The sequence below is a fragment of the Mixophyes fleayi genome, chromosome 3, assembly GCF_038048845.1.
Source record: "Mixophyes fleayi isolate aMixFle1 chromosome 3, aMixFle1.hap1, whole genome shotgun sequence".
In the NCBI taxonomy this organism is placed as follows: Eukaryota; Metazoa; Chordata; class Amphibia; order Anura; family Limnodynastidae; genus Mixophyes; species Mixophyes fleayi.
Genome location: NC_134404.1, coordinates 252551876 through 252572521, shown reverse-complemented (window position 1 = coordinate 252572521; position 20646 = coordinate 252551876). Strand labels below are relative to the sequence as shown.

Genomic DNA, 20646 nt, shown 5'->3' with positions numbered 1-20646 from the left:
TATTTCACAATAAAAGGGATTGTCCATTGTGCTATATATCTTCATAAGGATAGGCTTCAGTAACGAGCACGTGAATTCCAAGGAAAAGGTTCTTGGTTTCTGCACTGCTCACAACTGGCAGTAGTACCGAAAGTTCCACAAGGTTCACACTCATTAGATGGGATGTACAGTACAGCGGATAAGACAGGTGTGGAAACTTTAATTTTTCTGGAAGAGAAACACTTCGCTTTAAAACACTTGTTAATAAGCCACATCATCAATTTTATTACTATGTATATAATAAAATGATTAGTAACAGTCCTTGAAGTACAACATGTATAAAACCTGATACCCATCCTCCTATACCCTTGACCCAATCGGCCAGGTACAGCCATGAAAACTATCCTTCTATATAAGCATCTCCAGTGTGCTCCTTTAAAAATGTATATTTCATGTCTTATTTTTTGTAAGTGTTCATCAATTGTTTTCTTTGGACCATCTGTTTCATTAATTAAAGAGGTGCAACCCTGGGCTTCAATTTGAATATTTAGGGTCAGGCAGTACCCTCCAGACTAAGCTGTCAAGTAGTCCAATATTAACCTATTGTCTTGTGTAAATGTAATAATGTTTTGGGCCACAATACTCACAAATACATTTTCGTATTGGGTATAAACCCCTAGTCATGGGTTGCTCTTTTCTTTATTTGGTTGGGTTAAACTTTTCATATTAGAATTTTTCTCATTATGTATAATGATCTCTACATTACTATTGGCGTGAGTCTGGTTCTTCCAGACCTAGCTTTCGTTTCTAGACTAGTACACATCTACAAGCTACAGCAAAGGAAAATAACGTGCAATCTATATTCTTCCTGCTAATATCATTGAACACCAGTCTCTGGTGTCCCTTGGACCTTTCAAATACTTGTATAATACAATTTACTCAGACTCCCCTTGTCTGATGATCTTGCAGTGGGATGCGTGTATCCAGGTGTCATTTCCCGGTCTTTCCACTGCCATGGGAGTCGTCAATAAGACCTGGAAAGGGCTCTCGTATCTGGGTTCAAGACTCTTCCTGACGTGCTTTTTCCACAACCGCCCAGGCCCCTGGTTGCAGTTTATGGGCACCTGCATCAAAATTAGGGCCTGGAATGGAAGAGAACACTTGACCATGCATTTCAGTTAGTTGTTTCTATAATTAAGCAACATATTTCAACAAATCACCATGTACATGCTGTAGTTGCTATGGAAAATAACAGCCTGTTCTGTGTGCTGTGCCAAACAGAATCTCATTTGGTGCTAAACCTGTGTCTTCCTAGGAGTGTTTCTTACTGAGTGCAGGGCCATAGGTAAACATGAGATTAATGACAGGCCTGTTTCAGCCATTATTGTCTGCATTTTCAAATTCAGAGTATCATTAAGGCGCTCCACACATCCCAAACTTTGGGTTCTGTAGGAACCCCCGTAAAGTGTGTCCCTCTGTCACTTTCAATGACCTCTGGTCATATCAGCAGATAACCTCACTCGTAATTTTCTTGGCTACTGTTTTAGTATTTGCTTTCCTATACAGCCATGCGTCCAGCCAGTGACTAAAGAAGTCGACACAGACGAGCACATTCTCAAAGCCAAACATTTGGGAAGTTGTATAAAGTCTATCTGTATCCTCTTATAGGGATACTGTGTCTGGGGTGTGCTTTTCCGTGGAGTTGGGACAGACTTACCCGGGTTATTCTGTGCACAGATTAGGCATCCTGCCACTAACGCCTGTGCTGCTTGGGCAAACCCTGGTGCTATCCATAACCTGTTAGTGAGTACAACCATAGCATTTTTCCCCAGATACACTTTCCTGTGTGCTATATTGGCCATAATGGGATAAAGTGCTTTTGGCAGAGACAAACGCTGACCTTTACACCACTCTCCTTGCACTTCTAGTGCTCCATGTTTTGCCCAAGTATTTTTCTCATTCTCTGTTGCTTGTCTCTGCATAAGTTGGAGTGTGGTACAGTCAAGCTTGGGGTCAGGGAGTCACCATGTAAATAGACTCCCTTTGGGGTACTGGGGCTATAGCGGCTTCTCGTGCAGCCTGGTCTACCAGTCTATTTCTCTTAGCTTCGGTGGTAGTGTCTCTGTGTGTGCCTTCACCTTCATGACTGACAGTTTGGAGGCAGCTGGAATGCGGTGAACAGTGCCCTAGTATGTTCAGCATGTTGACTGGAATCCCTACTTTTTTATATATGGCCATAATCATGCGCACTTACAAACGCATAACTTGAATCAGTGTAAATGTTTACTCTTTGTCCTTTTGCATATATGCATGCAAGTGTCAGGGCCTTCAGTTCAGCTTCTTGTGCTGACATGTGACTCGGTAGAGTTTGTTGAATCACTATTTCTGTGTGTGTGGTTATAGCACACCCTGTATAAGGAATACCATCTATGTAGTAGCGTGAGATGTCTGCATTTGGTAGCGGCGTATCTTTAATGTCAGATAAAACCAATAATCCTTGTCTCATTAGTTCTACACAATCATATTCAGAAAAATTTTGTTTGCATATTTTTTCTTCTTTTTCAAACTAGGATTCCCACGCTAGGAGAACCCTGACATGTGTCCTCCCATCTTTTGAAACATGCAAAAATAATGCTACTTCAGATTTAGTAAGTCTGGCAGGCGACAAATGTGTTGTGCAATTTGGTTGTGCTTGGTTTAAAATTTCTGTCACAGCGTGCAGTACCATTAAGGTAACTGGGTGTCCTAGCACAATATCTATACTCTTTTCATGCACTAAAGCAACTGCAGCTATTGCTTTTAACAGAAGTAGGAGCTATTTGTATAACTGGGTCTAATTATGCAGAGTAGTGTGCAAGTGACCTTAGCTTGCGAACATGTATCTGTGTTAGTACTCCTGGTGCATGTGCACTGACTTCATGACAAAATAATGTGAAAGGCATGTCATAATCTGGCAAAGCCAGTGCTGGCGCTCAAGTTACTTCAGCTTAAAAAATGGTTAAACATTTGGTTCTGCTCAGAGGAGAGTGTAAATGGCTTGCTATCATCCAGAAGTGCTAATGCAGGAGCACAGATAATAGCTCATAAAGTCTTAAGTCTTTTTCATTTATGTACAAACATTGAATTCCCATCAATGCATTACCATACCCATGATACAATGAGGTATTTCACAGTATATGATGATTATAGCACATTACATAAGGGCAGTGAATGTCTTTATAACACTGACTGACTCAAAACTATTATGAGGATAAAAACCTTTTGTTATCTACCATAATTTGACATTACATTGCATTAATTTCTTTCAAACCATCTAATATAAAATTTCGACATTAAAAAACAAACAACAAACTGAACCACCAGTTTACATTTAACTATGTTAGTCCATTTCTACTTCTTTCTTCAAAAACACAGTAGTCATTACTCAGCAGAGTCTACATTATTTAAATCCTTCATTAGTTTATACTTATGCTTGTTGTGGCTGTGGACCAAAACATATTGCAAACTTCTATTAATTGTAAGTTGGATAAATTCAATCTGGATTGCTTAAAGGGTATTTCTCTGTAGCTGGAGACCTTCTGTTGAGAATTTTTTTTTACATAGAGATTAACATTTATTCATTAGGGATTACAGTAACTGTTATTAATTCACATTTCCCAATCAGTGCGTGTTGTTGCATGTAACATGCTTGTACACCATTATCAGGTAACCCGTAAACATTTTTGTGCAGTGAACAGCTGCTAATAAGACACTTGTTTAAATGTTTCTCTGTGTAACGTAACTGTGAGGCTATGCGTTCCATGCCATGAAAATATGATTTCCTCAAAGGGGCAGTCCTTAATCTCTCAAACAGTGAATGTCAAAGTGATGTGACCTGGGCGAGTCTTTAAAGACACCCCTTTCTCGTCATCACCTAGTACATCCCCCTTGATTGACTCTAATATGGTTTCCGAGTTTACAAACATTCAATATGTAATCTCTAAACAAAGGTTCCAGGGATTCAGACATTTTGAAAGCAACATTGCTTCTCTCATAAATCAGAGTACTCTCGTTAGACACCTCGGATTGTGTCTGAAAATCACTCAACATTTTATCAACAAAATCTCCCATCACCAAATATTCACACATATTTCCAGATTCTGTGATTTTCGTCTCAAAAGTACAAATATATTCACTTAAACAAGTCTCGCTCACAGACGGCATTTTATCTCGTAACATTTCTTTATGGGCATAACAAACCCTCCTGATTTCTGAGAACATTCATCAGCGCCATTTTTACACAGATTAAAACCGCTTGTTATATCTACATCTAAAAGCTCACTCCCACAATTCTCAACTTCATTAAAGAGAAAGCTATTTTTCTCAACTTCAGAAACAAAATTATTTTGTTCAAATACAGAAACCGCTTGTTGGACCCCAGCCATTTTCCTTCTGACACTATCTGTACATTATTTACAGTCTTGTCCGGCCACTGAATCGTGCAGTGACGGACCAAAGATTTTAAAACTTCTTTTGCATCTCTTCAAAAGCTTACAATTAAGCAATGCAGGCATTACATTTACAAACATACAACTTTTCCCTTGAAACATGTCTCTTGTAAAACGGTCAAGACAGACAAACACGGATCTCTCTCACAAGCAGTAAGACGGAGACAAAACTCACAGAGAAAGAAAAATTAACTAATATTTTCCAGCATACTGCTGTGGAACTACAAGTCCCAGCATTAGACTAAATACAAGTCAGCTTCAACATGTTATTACCACTCAGTACTCTGGACACATTTTAGTTACTCTTGAATTATTGAAGCATACTTGAAGAACCTTTTTATCAATGTTACATACATTGCCAGATAACAATGTCCTTCTTATCTCAACACATTAAAATCTTTTACACAGAATAAGGGGGGCGGGGGGCACATTTCACTCTTTCAGCTGCGCAGCATCAAACATACATTTATAGTACACAACCTACTTGATTCAATATTTTAGTTATCATATCACTCAGCTTCTGATACATTTAGCATATCCACATATATTGCGACTTTCCAGATCTCTTAACTTTCCTGTGCCACCTCCAACAATTTCTTGGGGTTTGGTCTCAATACTCCTTTTGTTCTTGTCATATTACCACTTGCAACACCCTTGTTTCTCCATCCACATATATCAATTCCTTCTTCCATTATCCCTGCTTTCTTGAAAAATTACTTGCAGACCTTCTACTCCCACCATTTATTAAAATCTTTGCGCATCATTTCTATGGGGGAGTTGCTATCATCTATCTGATTACTGTCTATATTCCCCTATATTGACATTACTTTTGAGTCCCAATAGATACTCTGATCTAGTTTCTGTGGGTTGTCCTAATAGTGGACGTCCCGTTCTGTGGACACCTTGGGGTGGATGTCCGGTTCTGTGGGCTCCAAATATTGGATGCCCCTTTGGACTCCTTACACTGGATGTTCGGTTCTGTGGGCTCCAATCACTGGATGTCCCTTTGCAGAATAGCCTGACAGTATATGGGACGAAGGCTTGTGAAATCTTTCTAAACTTTGGGCAAATTATGGAATGTCCCTTGCATAAAATGTTTCTGGGGATGGTTTTTAAAGTGTTCACACTTGCACTAAAAATTCACTCATATTTCAGAAATCTAATTACTAATACAAATGCAGTAAACAAATTTAGTTAGTAATTACTGTATAAATATGAGACTTATAGATCTGCGTGCCTGATACCTTAGACGGACATGAGGAAGCTCTAAACAGAGGAGCCTGACGAGTAGAAAACTCTACTCACCCAGGTTATAGTCAGAGTCCTGTGTCCAGGGCGACCTTCAGTTGTGTCTGTCCTTGGCTCAGGGCAGCAGTCTCGGTGTGGACCTCCAATGCTGTCGAATCTAAATCAGATTGTTCACCTGTAAGTGTCAGTTTATCAGTTTATGAGCTCATCAGCTGGAGAGAATTAAATACACTGCAAGTTCTGCTTGTACAATTAGCTCTGATTTATTAGTTACGAGCCCATATCTATATAGCACAAAATCACGTATTACAGCAAACTACGCCCCAAAAGGTTTTAACCACTCATGCTTCCTTTACACAGATCTTGCTACATTCTTACTTTTGCACATGGGAATTCTCCCCAGGGGGAGTTGGTTTATCTCCTGTCTGCCACATCCAAGCTCATGGGCATAGTTTCTTGCAAACAATGAATAACTCCTACAAATTAGTAGTATCTAAGCTTGGAGCTATAAGAGAATAAAATGGCTATAAAATGGCTATAAGGCAACAAGATGGTGTCAGTTTAGCAAAATCACATTTCTCAGATTATAAATTTAATGTTGGGATGGTTTGGGTGCTATTAAATGTGTGGCAGAGTTTTGGAAAAAGGATTGCTATTTCTTAAAAGTGAATGCAAGTTATTTAATGTATGGTAGGAAATAGGTTTATTTAATAAATGTGATTATTATAAATTTAATGTTGGGGTTGTTTGGGGGAAATAGGTCTTTTTATTAAAGGTAAATAAAATTATTTTACAGTCGGGCTGGTTACAAGAAAGTGGCACTAATAATAAAACATGAGTTGTTTTGAATTAATGTCGAACTGCATATAGGCAGGCAGGCCTACTGTGTTCACTCATTGCTGGTATTTCTATATCTCATGTACCTATTCTATTTCCAAACAGGGACCCAACATTCCAGGATCCAGACAAGCACAACTGAGCTTAGGACACGATCAGCAGCAACAAGTATTGAAAGCAGGAAGAATAGGTAGCAGAGAGCAGGACAGTCTGCCAACTGTCCTGATTCTGGTGAGGCAGTCCTGACTTTGGGGACTGACCCACTCAGTCAGGACTTTGTCCTGACTACAGGGACAGTTGGGAGGTATGTCCCACTTCACACTGCTCTGCTCATGAAAGGGGAGCTGCATGCACTTAACAGTAGTGCACGCAGCATTCTTGTGTATTTAAAGGGAGTTTGGAAGAGTTGGAGAGCTACCTCGCACTAACTAAAATTATAGCCACGCCCCCATGCATGCTGGTCACACCCACTGGTGGTGTGCCGCGGAAACCCCCCTCCTCAAATCCTGCATTTGCCCCTGCCTTCCCGAACATCAGCGATGACGACTCCTCTTGAAAGCGACTTCACCCAATCACAATCAAGTAAGCCGGCTCCACTTGATGACGTCATTCACCATGGCGACGGTATTATCGCTGTTGTTAAGGGGGTAATGTAAGTATGCACCCATGTACAATGTAGTTTATTGTACATGGGTGCATACTTACATTACCCCCTTATCAACAGCAAGAATACCGTCGCCATGGTGAATAACATCATCAAGTAGAGCCGGCTTCTTACTTGATCGTGATTACGTGAAGTCGCTTTCAAGAGGAGTCGGCATCGCTGATGGTCGGGAAGAAGCCCTTCTGAGTCCTCATGTTGGGGTAGTCAGCATTGATATGCTGACTACCGCCAGTTATAAGGGGCATATCATGTGTATTGATAGAACTCTCATTGACAATCATAGATTACACAGAGATAATACCAATTGCCAGTCATATATTACCAAGAGAGAAATCCCATTGTCAGTCATACATATATTGCCAACCCCTCTTAACAGTATGACTAACACCATGTATACATACATACTTACATACAGACAGCAACTTAAAACCCTTTAGTTAATTTTTAGCGCATGAGTCATTAAAGAGAACAAAACGTTAAAAAAAGTAACTTTACACCTGGGCAAAACCATGTTACATTGGAGGGGGAAGTCAATATAAAATGTGGGGTCAGATTTATAGATGGAATAGGGGATGTCCTAGATCAACTTTAAATTTCAGTGTAAAAATTAACCTATCAAGTTACATGACAAAACAGCCAGTATTTAGCCTATGTACAATATAATAAACTAATTTGCACCCCCTGTATTGTACCATGGTTTGTCCAGGAGAACATCTACATATCGACATCTTGTATCACTACATTTTGTGTAACTACGTCTCCGCACCTCTACGCCAGCAGGGGGCGTTCTACCACCAGCGTTCCTGCAGTTATTTATAACCCAGTATTGTATGCTGGCCCCAGTCCATACTCCCCACATTAACAATAAATGTATTCAGAATTGATTTAGAAACCAAACATTGTGAGATCCCACAAAGACGCTAGCAGAATGCCTACATGGGGACAGAGTGCTTAGAAACAGTCAGAGTTTCTGAACTCCACCACGATGGCGCCGCTTCCTGTAATCTCCTCTAGTGAAACGAGCACTCTAGCTGTTCTTCTGCTTGAACTTTGTGAACGAGTCGGTGATTGGGAGCGATATGTGGGCGGGCCAGGAACAGGGAAGTCGGTTTTTGGAGCGGATCTTCCATTGCAGTGTCTGAGGTCGTTGAGCTTCTTTTAGTGAGACTGTACTCGTTTGATCGGTGCACTTGTTGCAAGGTATGTTGGGTCTCCATACTGACGCAACCACAAATCATAAACTACAAATGTATTATATCATTATTACAAGTTTCCTAAAACACCAATGCATAACGTATATAGTTCAGCACTACCATATGTTATAAATTTCTATAAATGGTTCCAGGTTTAGACGATTTGTACCTGATAGTAATTTCTGTTGGTTTTTTTTGTTGTTGGTTTGGTTATTTTTATTCAATTTGACCCCATATATCTTATTTTTTTATATTAAATGTACGTGTCTAACTTAAGTTTTACTCTACTTTCACGTTTAAAATGTGTTTGTGGAGAAGTTTAAATGACAGGTTTTTACAATCAAATTGCATCCTAATATCATCCTTGTCATGTTATTTTGAGTGATATAATACCCAATTGTAGGCCTAAAGTGTTTTGACTGCATTATCTAATGTATTTTAAGAGCTACACTACTTTTAGTTGCATATAATTATGAAAATATGCCAGCATTGTACAACTGAATATGTTTGAGATCTGGTTATCCTTATGGGGTAAATTATTTTCTGTCCACACCAGACTTTCTCAGAAAGTACATTTAGGTGAAAAATTAGACAGATAAAAGAGGATTGGTTGCTTTTGATCAATCTACAATTCTCACCCAAAGGCAATCCTGGAAAATTGGCCTTTATGTTGGTAAAGGTGATCACAAGTGGGCAATACAATCAGACAAATTGGTCTTGCTTGACCAAAGTGACATAATATCTCTCTGTGGACAAGAAATGAGCACAGTTCCTGATCAAAATCCATTTGGGGTTGATAAAACTTTGATTTGGGTGCCTATTTAATGTGTTGGTTGATTTTCAGTCCATAATGAATGAGCCTTTGTAATTTCCTATTTTTCTCCAAATAACCAAATTTGTCTCTTCTCATTTGTGGCCAAAAATATGTCCATGTGGGCATCTTAAATGTTTTTCACTATGATCAGCCATGTGATATTTGAAGAGGAAGAGGCATTTAGTGCCGTAGAGGACAGTGTTTAAAGCTGCATTACCCCCTAAGAATATATTCTACTAATGTGTCACTTAACCAAAGCCTTGGCGACTGCTGTTTTCTTGCAGTTCTATTGATTCTGGAATTTAGAAAGCTCACAGTCTTTAAATAGTGGTAGAGGATGTGAATGGAAATGCCAATCACAAGCTCTAATCTACCCTGCCTACGCCCAAAGTTTTCATCCACGGCTTCAAGAAAAACTGAAGACCCCTGGAATAGAGCTGCACAGCACAACTCCCTAGATCCTGCTAGAGGGGCATGTTAGTCAAATATTTTCATAAGTGGCAGTGCAGTTTTAGTTGTTTGTGAACTGCTCATGAAGGGTGTTATACATATATTCGACAGTTACATGATAGACATTTTTATGGTCCACACCATAATATAGACAGGGTTGGAAAGTCAACAATAGTGACATACAGTATTATTAGGTTGACAATTGAAATATAGACAGTATTAGGTTGACAATAATATCCTTTTCACTAACACTAACCATATAATACGGTAAATTGAATTGTCGCCCTAATGATACTGTCTACATATGAATTGTTGACCTAATGTTGTTGACTTTCTGAATGTCTACTAAATGAACGTCTAGCCATCGACTGTATACCCTCATGACACAGTTCCTTTTTTAAACCTCTCCTGGCCGATCACTGTGAAAATCTGAAAAAACAAATGGCCTGCTTATTTGTGCTTCGCACAAGGTAAGAGATATACTCTAGGCATAGTTTTATGTTATTTCATGTGCAGGCTGTTCAGTAAATTTTTGCCTGCTCTGTATCATATTTTTTGGTACCTAGTCATGCCCCCATTGTTATTGGGTTACATTGTATTATGTGTAGATTATCACACCTCAGTAAACTTGTCAAGAAAGGGATTATGATTAATAGTAATGGAACTATGGTATCTGTACTAAAATGTAAACTCTGCAAATCGTGGTAAATCTATCAGTATAAAAACTTGCCATAGTCCTATAAAAGAACATTTATATACATTCATCTTATATATTTAAAGTGGCAAATAAAAAGATTTATAGGTTTACAGTCCGCTTAAGATCATTGAATTGTATTGCAGTCAGCCAATGTGCCTTAAATGGATGACAACAGTGGATGCTTTAAGATATTTAACAAAGTTACATTTACTGTCAAATATCTTAATTGCTGTTATATCAAGGTTAATATATGTATTTGTGTATGTCCTAGTGCTTTTTCATATTGGACCAATTTGTATTTTATGTTTAGTGTCCCTTTAAAATGTGTTCAAGGTTTTTAAACTTAAGGTTTGACTCATGTTTGTATGCAACTTGCAAGCAAGTTGCGTTTTGAGAGAGAGCATGGAACGTGAACATAGTCAGGGGCGCACAGAGAGCTGCTGCGCATGCGCAAACCAAAAAAAAAAAACCACGAGAGAGAGCTGCTGCAACCACGAGAAAGAGCTGCTGCGCATGCGCCCGCCAGCAGCTCCGTTTCGCCTGCGCTGTCCTATACAGCAGCCGCGGCGCTGTCTAAGAAGCGTCTGAGGCGGTGCTGTATACAATACAGCACCGCCGCGGACGCTTCTTTGACAGCGCCGCGGCTGCTGTATAGGACAGTGGGCACTTGGTTAGCACAGGGGGGGTTTCTAGAGACTCAGAAACCCCCCCTGCGTGCGCCACTGATAGTTTTGACCATATTTAAATTGAAGTGGACCTCAAGATGCGTTTCAATTTAAATCGGGTGTAAGTACGCTCTCCCTAACCTGTCTTGCTTTACGCAGACAGACATAACAGACTGCAGTATACACACAAGTTTATGTGCAATATAGGGTCATATCAGAATGCAAAAAATATATATTGTATTATAAAATGAATGAACAACTATTAAAAGTATAATCATTATAACAAATATGGATTTAAAAAAAAAAATACATTCAATACATAAATTAAAATACTTTCCATCCATATTGTCCACACAATGTATTTTTACGGTCTCTCTGTTGCATACACATTTTCTATTCTAGCTAGTGGCATGCATATATGTAGTTTTAAAACACAGATTATGGCATGTTAGTCATTATTATCAGTTGGCACTTACACCTGCCCTGTGGCTGGTGCAAATGATATAGCTGAAACCAAACGTTTTTACAAGAAACCCAGAACTAGAATAGTCTACATCTGTGTCGGAACGCCCTCGGCACTCCCTTACCGTACTTTGCCTATGTTAGTCTGCTTCTCCCACCCCCGTTCAGCCCCCAATGTCCGAGGCTGCCATGTCATCTGTGTTTGGAAATGAACTGCATGCAAATGCATTCATTGGCGTAAAGTCCGTTTGTGGGCATGTGCAGTGCTATTTCATGCAATATACACTATACAATTGGACGTACTTCCGAACATGAATCCCTTAATTTGTAAAAGCATTAATATAGATTATATCTGTTTTTTGAAATATTTTTAAATATTTGATAGTGCCTTATTACAAACTAAGAGTAGTGATTGTCCTTTACATCTCCCTGCATAACTTCAAAAATTATCTAGCACATTTAAACAGTCATTCTATATTTTTCTCGTCTGAATATTACACTTTCACATTTTTACCTAGTTTAGCTTCTGAAAGTGATAGTTGAGTAATGTGTTCGCCACCTAAGACATCATCTTCATTACCAGCATTGTTTTTATTTTTCTACCCCCAGTTTTGCTTATTTCTTTTCCAAGTAAATGTATCATTTCATTGTTTATTTTTTAATATTGTATGTGAGTAGTTGTTTTAGCTTGTCTTTATTATTTAGTTTTTTTAAGATATCTCAGTTTTGTTTTTTATGGCAGCCATTGTTCTTGTTGATTTTGTTTTGATTCATGGCTTCGTATAGGGGCTTGAATACCCACTAATTGCACAGTTGTTTGTGTATTTTACTACTCAAATTTATTATTGTGACCTGTTATTTTAGAAACCATTGAGGCTAAAACCAGAGCTTTAGAACTACATTCTCTGTTCATTTTTATTGACCGCATGCTATTCTTTCACCAGGGATTAATACAAAAATAAAGCTTGCAAAGACGTATGTTTAGACACACAAATAATATCTTGTCCGCTAGATTATTAGTTAGATTATGGTTTCATTGTCCTTATTTATAAATGGCATAAATTAAAGCTCTTTACTTTTTCTGCCCAGGAAAGTTTTTCTAAGATGTAGATTATTGTGAGGGTACTTTGGCAGTTTTAAAGTTAATTTAAGTCAGCATAGACTATTATTGAAAGCAAGTAATGACTTTTTACCTTTTGATTGTAAAGCTTTCTGTGTTGGTATTTTATATAAAACCAGCCAAGTGCTCTGTGACACATTTAGGTTCTTGTATCCAAACAATTACCAATGGAAAGAGCACTCTGAAAATGACACCTGATCGGTTATTACTAAGAGTGGTGGATGAGGGTACAACAGAAGGCAGTGGAGTGGACTTAATCTTCATCAAGAAACACTAGGCAAGGTATCACATTTTGCAATGTATCTGAAATGTTCGTGTTTTGTTTTTTTTTCCTTCCTCCAAAGCTTAATGTTTAAGTTCTATCCAGGCTTGTCACATTCAGATCCCACCATTCTGCCTGGTTGACCAGATCATTGTCCAGTTTATCCGCACACATTGGGCCTAATTCATTAAGGAATGTAAATGCTGATACATGCCATATTTTGCGTTAAATTGCACTGCACATGCCCAGAAACTGACTATATGCCTGTGAACACAAGGACATCCAGTTCATTTTTGAAAGCAAAGGACACTTACGACAGCCTATGATTTCAGGCGGAATGGGGAGGGGATGGGGCGTATGCATGTAGTCAATGTACATTAAGGGCGTGCAAAGCTTGAGGGCGCACTGCAGTGTCGATTGAAGCTTTGGGCATCACACTGGTATGTGACTTTCTGTCGTGTCATTTGCACCAGCTACAGGTGGTGTAAATGCTGAGTGATAGTGATGACTGTCACATATGTATGCTAGAATATGTGTTTGCAACTGTGAAAATACTTTATGTACAGTAACCATTAATATTATCATGATAAATGTATTTCATGGAAAAATAAAACATTTTAATTTCTTTTACTTTATGCTTTAATCACTATATTATTAACAGGTGGCCATAATTGATTTTTTTTATTCTGTGTGTTCTGCTGGGACTTTATAATCCACATATGTATTGTACATATCCCCGCAGTGGGCTGTTTCTGTCTCCATATAGCAAGTGTCATATCTATAGAGCGTACCTAGACCTGTATTCAACAAGAGATGTTTCTTCAGATCCACTTGTAGTTGAATATGGATGTGTATGTGCCTAAATTACATGTGTTTTTTTAAACAAAACGCACATTACGTTTGTTTTGCGTGTCTTAATGAATCGGGCCCATAATGAGCTAAATTGCTTTGTTCTTTGATCAGTAAGAGTAACAGGATCACATGGGTGCCAGTCTGTCTGGCAAGCCGATGACTGCATATTCAAATTGTGATCATCAACTGGCCAGATTTTCTAGTATGTCTGATAAATTGCCATCCATCCTTTTCAGTGTGCATGGTTGTACTATGACTTTGCACATATTAAAGTATTTTGCTACCTGATTGCTTTATCTATGTGTTCATTTATTGCTCTGTAATCTTAGCTTAATAATAGTATCATTTAAATGGTGTGACAAATGTGTGTTCAATTATATAGGGAACAAAAGTAAATAGGTCTTCAGTTATACATCACTTCCATCCAACGGAACATGTTTCATTAGGTTTACCTTCCACTGTTCCATTAATATGACCAGTGTGATTTTGGTTTTTACTTTATAAAATAGGAATACAGTGCTGGAATATGTGCTTAAAATAGAGATTCTAATAGTGGAAAGGTGAGAGTAAACTCCAATGAAAAGTTTGCTCAGATAAATTATAAATATTGCCAAGACATTATTTTCTAAGGCAAGGACTACTTTTTTTATTTTAGATCTGCATCTCATTAGCAGTCATATGTTCATGCCAGGATAGTAATAATAAAGAGGAGATATAAAAAGAGTGACTGCCTCTACAGTGTCTGACTGACAAAATGGTGAATGTTCTCAAGGGAGTCCTTGTGGAATGGTAAGTTCGACATTGTCACATTTACTTTTAGTATTCATAGGGGCAGATTCAATTATTCTTAGGAACAACGTGGCAAAAAGTGAGTGGTACTTTCACTAAAAAAGTTTGCCTTGGCCGTTCCGGGAGACTGCATGGCAACTTTTTTTTTTTTTTTTTTTTTAGAATTGAATCTGCCCCTTTTACTAATACTTGGTACCATTGTTTCTCAAAATGTTGGGTTGTAAATGTTTGCTGATTAATTATTTGAGTTGCGGTGTGCATCCCAACTATACCCTATATTGTAACTTACTCAATCACAAATCCTGGGAAAATTCCTCCAAAAATTAGAGCCACATGATAGAAGCCAGACATTTTGGAAGGCATAAATTTGTGATATGCAGAGCACATGGCCAAAACTCAAAATATGAGTATATTTAACACATCCTAAAGGAATTGCAAGCCAGTTAAATTTCCCCATTGGACCAACTCAAGTGCATAAAGCAGTGCCACACAATCACCCCTGCAACGTAAAAGACTAGTCAGCACTGACCGGTCGTGTGGAAAACATTATCACTTGTGTGTATTTTCTTGTAAAAAATTAATCATTAGAGATTCGGTTGCATTTTATTTAAACAGCCACAGATTTTTCTGATATTTTAAATCCATGCTCAATTTTTCTCTTCATGAAATGCAGTATGAAAAACGGTATTAAATAAATATAATTCAGGTGGATACATTGAATTTGTGGTCACATGATTGTTTCGAGTCTCCTGGCTTCTATGACTATAGTACTAGAGGTCTTGTTCCTGATGTTATCACTTGGTGTCCTTTTGACTGGTGCTGTATAACAGAGGCTTGTCCACATAGTCATTAACAGATATAAGTTGGTGTAGCTGGCGTTCTGGGACCCTTACTTGACATTCTTTGTACTGAATTCTGCTTGTCCTGGCTATCTGCCTGTTTACAGACTACTGAAGCTTTCCACCAGCCTTGACTACTTGCCTGGATATTAACTATTGTAGCCTGAATTTCGATCTCTACATTTCTAGCAAAGACGTAGATGCAGAGTGGATGTACGGCAGTTTGCATAGTGTACTTTGTGTGGAATCTGATGCATAGGTGGTCACATCCTGAGATGTGTGTGACTGCATATGGATGGAAATATGGTCCATGTTTTTTTATTTTCCTTGACAGTAAGTTACTCCCATTTTGCAGCCAACTCTGCATCGGACTTAATATCTGGTTCCTTTTCCTAGTTTCCTTCCTGACTGTTCATTCCAGTTTTTGTCCAGTGTTGTTCTCTTCTGTGTTTGGACTCCACTTGCTACTTCGCTCTATTCCATTCTTTGTCTTCACCTCCTTCCTAGTGCCAGAGCTGGGAGCAACAAAGTACCGGTGAGCACAAGTTGCTGTTTTAGGTGAAGCACACAAGTAGCCTGGTTTTATGTGATTATAATAAGGTTCACAAGATCTATATTACCACTTGCAATCCAGAATAGAGCAAGTGGGCATGTGAAAATTCTTGTTTTAACATACTGTATTAGATGCCAACTACCCAATATTCAATACACTGGCTGTTTTCTGCACTTCTAGTCTGTATTGTAAGATTCATACTCAAATGGATGTGATAGAAAAGTTACACTGCTAGCATTGTTAGTTTTAATAATAATTTAACTATCTATCTGCCTAATGTACTGTCTTCTGATAAATGTTTCTGCTTGCAGTGACCCAGCTATGAAACAATTTCTCCTATACTTGGATGAAACCAATGCTTTAGGAACAAAATTCATTATCCAGGACTTGGATGAAACCCATGTTTTTGTTTTAGCTGAGTTGGTTGCTGTTCTCCAAGAGAAGGTTGGAGAATTGATGGACCAGAACTCATTTCCCATCACACAGAAGTAAAAGCAGTGGATTGTAAAATATATATGCTGACATTGGGATTTTTGTCAGTTTGTTCACATAGATTCTACAGTATGTACAGGTTTTTATAACCGGAAGCTTGAATCTTTGGGGTTTGACACTGATTAAAAGCCACACTGTAGTGAAATTTTGTATTTACATGTTAACTTTTTTGGAGCACTGAAAACCTTTATTTTATTTAAATTATCACTTTTTGTCAACACTGGTACACTAAGCTGTCAATAAAACTTTCTGAACAAGAGTGTGTGTTTTTTGTTATTCATCACAATCAAATCAAATGTCATCTTTTTCACCATAAAGAGATTGGGGGGGGATTAAAGTAACCCTCCCTCTCCCACCATCTCAGGTCCCATTGAGTGAAGAAATCATGATGTCTCTTTCATTATATACATTAAAACCTAATGAAAAGAAATAAACCTAGTGGAATATGTTCCTGGGATGAAAGTGATCATTTAATTTAGATGTTGTGGCTATTGGTTTGTTTACATTACCCTGTTCACACATTGCACATATCACATGCTAATTTAGTATTGCAGGAAGGTAGATTTCAGTCATGGTAAAGTTTGAAAAAAACCACGTCCATCTGGTTTAACAATTTTTCATTCAGCAATCAAATTAATTCTTTCTGGCAAACGCATAAAAAAACAAAAAAACGGTAATAGCTACTAATAACAATTTTTTGGAAACAAGTTAACACATTTATTGTGTTGTTTCATAATAGGAAATGTATCATGTCTGTCCTCCAGATACAATGGGTGTGACCATTTTAAATATATTTTGTAACGGTTAGGCTGCCTCTAAAGTTGGCTACACACGGACCAGTCCTACTGCTCAGCCCTCCAAGTCTTTGCAGTCTGTGGATAATTGGCTGCATTATCTTCATACTGCTTTTTCCGCCATTTCCAGTAAGACTTTAATTCTCTCAATTAGTAAGATTGCTTGTTTCTAAACTCTCTCTAGTACTCCTTTTTGTCTTTCTTTCTTTATATATTTTTCACTTAAAATGGAGACCGTGATATTGGCGTTTTTAAAGTGGAAATGCCGGGTCCCGCCGCCTAACCCTAAGACTTAGATTACATTAAACGGGCTGTGGACGGGACACAGCATTCCCGATTTAAACCCGCCAATGTCATGGTCGCCATTTTAAGTGACATCAGGATGTGCACCATTCGGAATTTAGGTGAAGACTGTCGGCTATGTTGTGTGTCGGTTTCAAGGTCAGACTATACTTCTTATTGAACATATTAACAGTCTGATAGAGAAGAGAGAAAATGTGTCTAACGGGGTACTCAAAGGTTTTGTTTAGTGTTTTCCATAAAACATAATATTTGCTTTATTGATATACATTAAAATCATATCCATTAAGTAAATTGTGCTATTCAAATGCTGTTAGCGAAGTAATAAAAAAAAAAAAAAGGAAATGAATGAGGACTAATAAGCAGTTCAAATAGCTGCTAACGCAAGTCACCTAAACTCCTGTATTCAAAATGTTAATGTTGACCAAAGGATGATACTAATATTCACAGAGTACACCTTATAATGTTATTTCCTGTGAATAAAAATTACTGATATAATTCAGCCTAGTTGCTGATACTGCTATTTTTACTTTGCAGAAATCCACACCGGGGGTTTCCTATTTGTATTGCTGTATTGAGTTGTGTTTGTCTCACAGACATCCAGAATACATGTTAATAAAGATCAGCCAAAATGTTAGTACTGAAATGTTTATTAAGCAGATATCTGCATAAGATATACCTTACATGCATCACCACAGTGCAGTGGTTCCCAAACTTTTTCAGTTTGCGGCACCCTTAGAGTCTCCATAATTTTTTCAAGGCACCCCTCCAAAACAATTACTGAGCAGTCCTGTTTTCTAAGTAGTTTGATCAAAAAAGCGTAATCAGTATTTAGGTCAGGACAGAAATACTTATTTAGTTGTATGCAAAAATAATACACATAAATCCAAAGGAAAACAATATTTTTATATATTTTTAAAATTATATTTCTGTCAAAGAATAATTTACAGCTAACTCACACTGTGCCCTCCTTCATAACCACACACTCTGTGCATCCATCACACACTCTGTGCATCCATCACACACTCTGTGCATCCATCACACACTCTGTGCATCCATCACACACTCTGTGCATCCATCACACACTCTGTGCCCCCTCTGCAGCCTCCGCTCTCACACTCTGTGCCCCCTCTGCAGCCTCCGCTCTCACACTCTGTGCCCCTTGTCACTGAATGTTGAGCGTTTTGACGTCACTCCCGACATTCAGTGAGAAGCGAGGACGGAGGTCGCTGGGTTCCGGCTGCCGCCGGATAGGCAAGTTGTTGTTTTTTGTTTTGTTTTGTTTTGTTTTGTTCTTTGTTTCTCAACCTGGCCGCGGCACCCCTGGGAGTCGCGGCGCACACTTTGGGAACCGCTGAGTAAGACAATTCATGGGGTATTTAAACTGATATTCCTTGCTGTTATTATAGTTACTGAAGGTTCTTTTAAGGGGTTGGCAAATTTACAAATGTTGCAATGACTACATATGGTGAACCATTTAATGGTTGGTAACTGAAACGTATTTTTCTTTTTTTCTTTTTTTTTTCCTTCAGCATACTTGGTGCTAGGAGGTCTTTCAAGTTTTATTCTTTTCGAAAATGACTACTGGTTTGGCTCATTATGGGATCTTTCTTTAGAATATCCTAATGTTTATAAATAGTGGATTTGATTTTAGTTTCTCCACTGTTATATTGAGTAACAAATGAGATAATGTCCTTATCCTCTTTCTCAGTATATCTTAAAAGGTCTGCCCTTTTTATGGCTGATGTTTTTTCAATTGCACCTGTCACCAAGTCCTTCGGGTATCCCCTTTTCTTAAATCTGTCTACATAAATAAGTAATTGTTCCCTACCGTGTTCCTCATTACTGCAGTTTCTTTTTATTCTATGAAACTGAAAATTAAATATTTGTTTTCCACTTTTCTTGATGTGCGCTATTAAAATGTAAGTAGCTGTTGGTGTCTACCGTCTTTATGAAATTCTTTGTGGTGACTGTGTTGCCCGTACCCATTAAAACCAGGTCAAGATATTCTACTTGTAGGGGGTCAAATTTGGCTGTAAAGTGGAGATTGTAGTTATTTATGTTATATGAAAGGAAGCGCACAAAGACAAGGAAAACTTTAAAGCCAATGAACACGTACTCAACAAGAAACTAGATAGGATTGAAACAGAGGTTATTAAAACCAAAGAAAGAAAATTCTTTAGAGATAAAAGCGACTACAAACAGGAAATTGTAAAAAACTGGAAAAAAGCCCCTACAATTAAAAATATCAACCTCCCGTAGAAAAGGCAAATACACCGTCATATCCTTGGCGAACTTCCACATCTAGATGTGCTAGAAGTCCTAAACTCCCCAGAAATACTGGGTTTGAAACGCATACTAGAAATAGGTTCTCTATACTAGACAAAGTGGGAATCGGTGATACTGATGAAGATTTTTTTTATCCACAGGCCTTACACCAAAAGAAAATTTTATACACAGAAAAAATCCCTTGAGGTAAAATATAAGAGAATCCTCCCTGCTCAAACGAAGATATGTAGAAGATGAGGAAAACAGGGTGGGGTTGAGAGGGTCTCATTCCAAAAAAGAAGACATCTACAACATTAACTACTCATTTAAAAGAAAATGGGATATTTAACCTATCAACATATAATTTGAAACATTCTGAGGTCTCGGTACTTGACAAAGGTTAGTCCTTTACTCCAACTCAGATAGGTTCCAACTATACATAGATATCAATAAATTCACTCGAAAACTTACACTCAAACGACATTTTGCAAAAGAGGACCAGGCTATCATCAATAATTATGAGAACAAATCCAAATCTGGAATCAAACTTGCATCTAAATATTATCTGTTAGAGTCAAAAAGTAGCCATATAGACATTTTTCAAGAACTTATGATCCAAGGTTTTTGCAATCATCCATTTGAAAACTCATCTAATAAAAATCTGTCAAAAAAAGAAACACTAGCCCAGTGGATGCCAAACTTTTTCAGTTCAATGCACCCTTAAGCCAAAATAATTACCAAGTAGTCCTCCGCCTTGCTAATCACTGGCCCTGGCACCCCTTTGAGATCTCCAAGGCACCCCAGGGAGCCTAGGCACACAGTTTGGGAACCACTGCCATAGGGGTTTTTGTTTGACTCATGGACATTCAAATTTAATGTTT

The 20646-nt window shown here is 38.1% G+C and overlaps 2 protein-coding genes across 4 annotated transcripts in view; both read left to right on the top strand.

Annotated features, from left to right (window-relative positions):
* The first annotated feature begins 8308 nt into the window (after positions 1-8308).
* On the top strand, positions 8309-16662 carry GTF2H5 (general transcription factor IIH subunit 5). 2 transcript variants are annotated; one of them, XM_075203407.1, is made up of 4 exons: positions 8334-8415; positions 12760-12898; positions 14386-14519; positions 16223-16662. In XM_075203407.1, exons 3-4 carry the CDS (start codon positions 14485-14487, stop codon positions 16401-16403), a joined length of 216 nt encoding a protein of 71 aa, XP_075059508.1. In that variant the 5' UTR covers positions 8334-8415; positions 12760-12898; positions 14386-14484; the 3' UTR covers positions 16404-16662. The 2 variants fall into 2 exon arrangements, with proteins under 2 accessions (XP_075059507.1, XP_075059508.1); XM_075203406.1 differs by lacking the exon at positions 12760-12898 and having other exon boundaries at positions 8309-8415.
* The window catches only part of SERAC1 (serine active site containing 1), a 305705-nt gene continuing 293394 nt past the window's right edge, over positions 8336-20646 (top strand). For both annotated transcript variants that reach the window (XM_075203404.1, XM_075203405.1), the window contains exon 1: positions 8336-8415. The gene's annotated coding sequence lies outside the window, so the exon portion shown is untranslated. The remainder of the gene's footprint in view (positions 8416-20646) is intronic.

Bases quoted from the DNA above. Each gene is read 5' to 3' on its own strand.
- GTF2H5 (XM_075203406.1), top strand. From the start codon at position 14,485: ATGGTGAATGTTCTCAAGGGAGTCCTTGTGGAATG. The intron at 14,520-16,222 runs GTAAGTTCGACA...TTCTGCTTGCAG, and splicing joins AAGGGAGTCCTTGTGGAATG to TGACCCAGCTATGAAACAAT.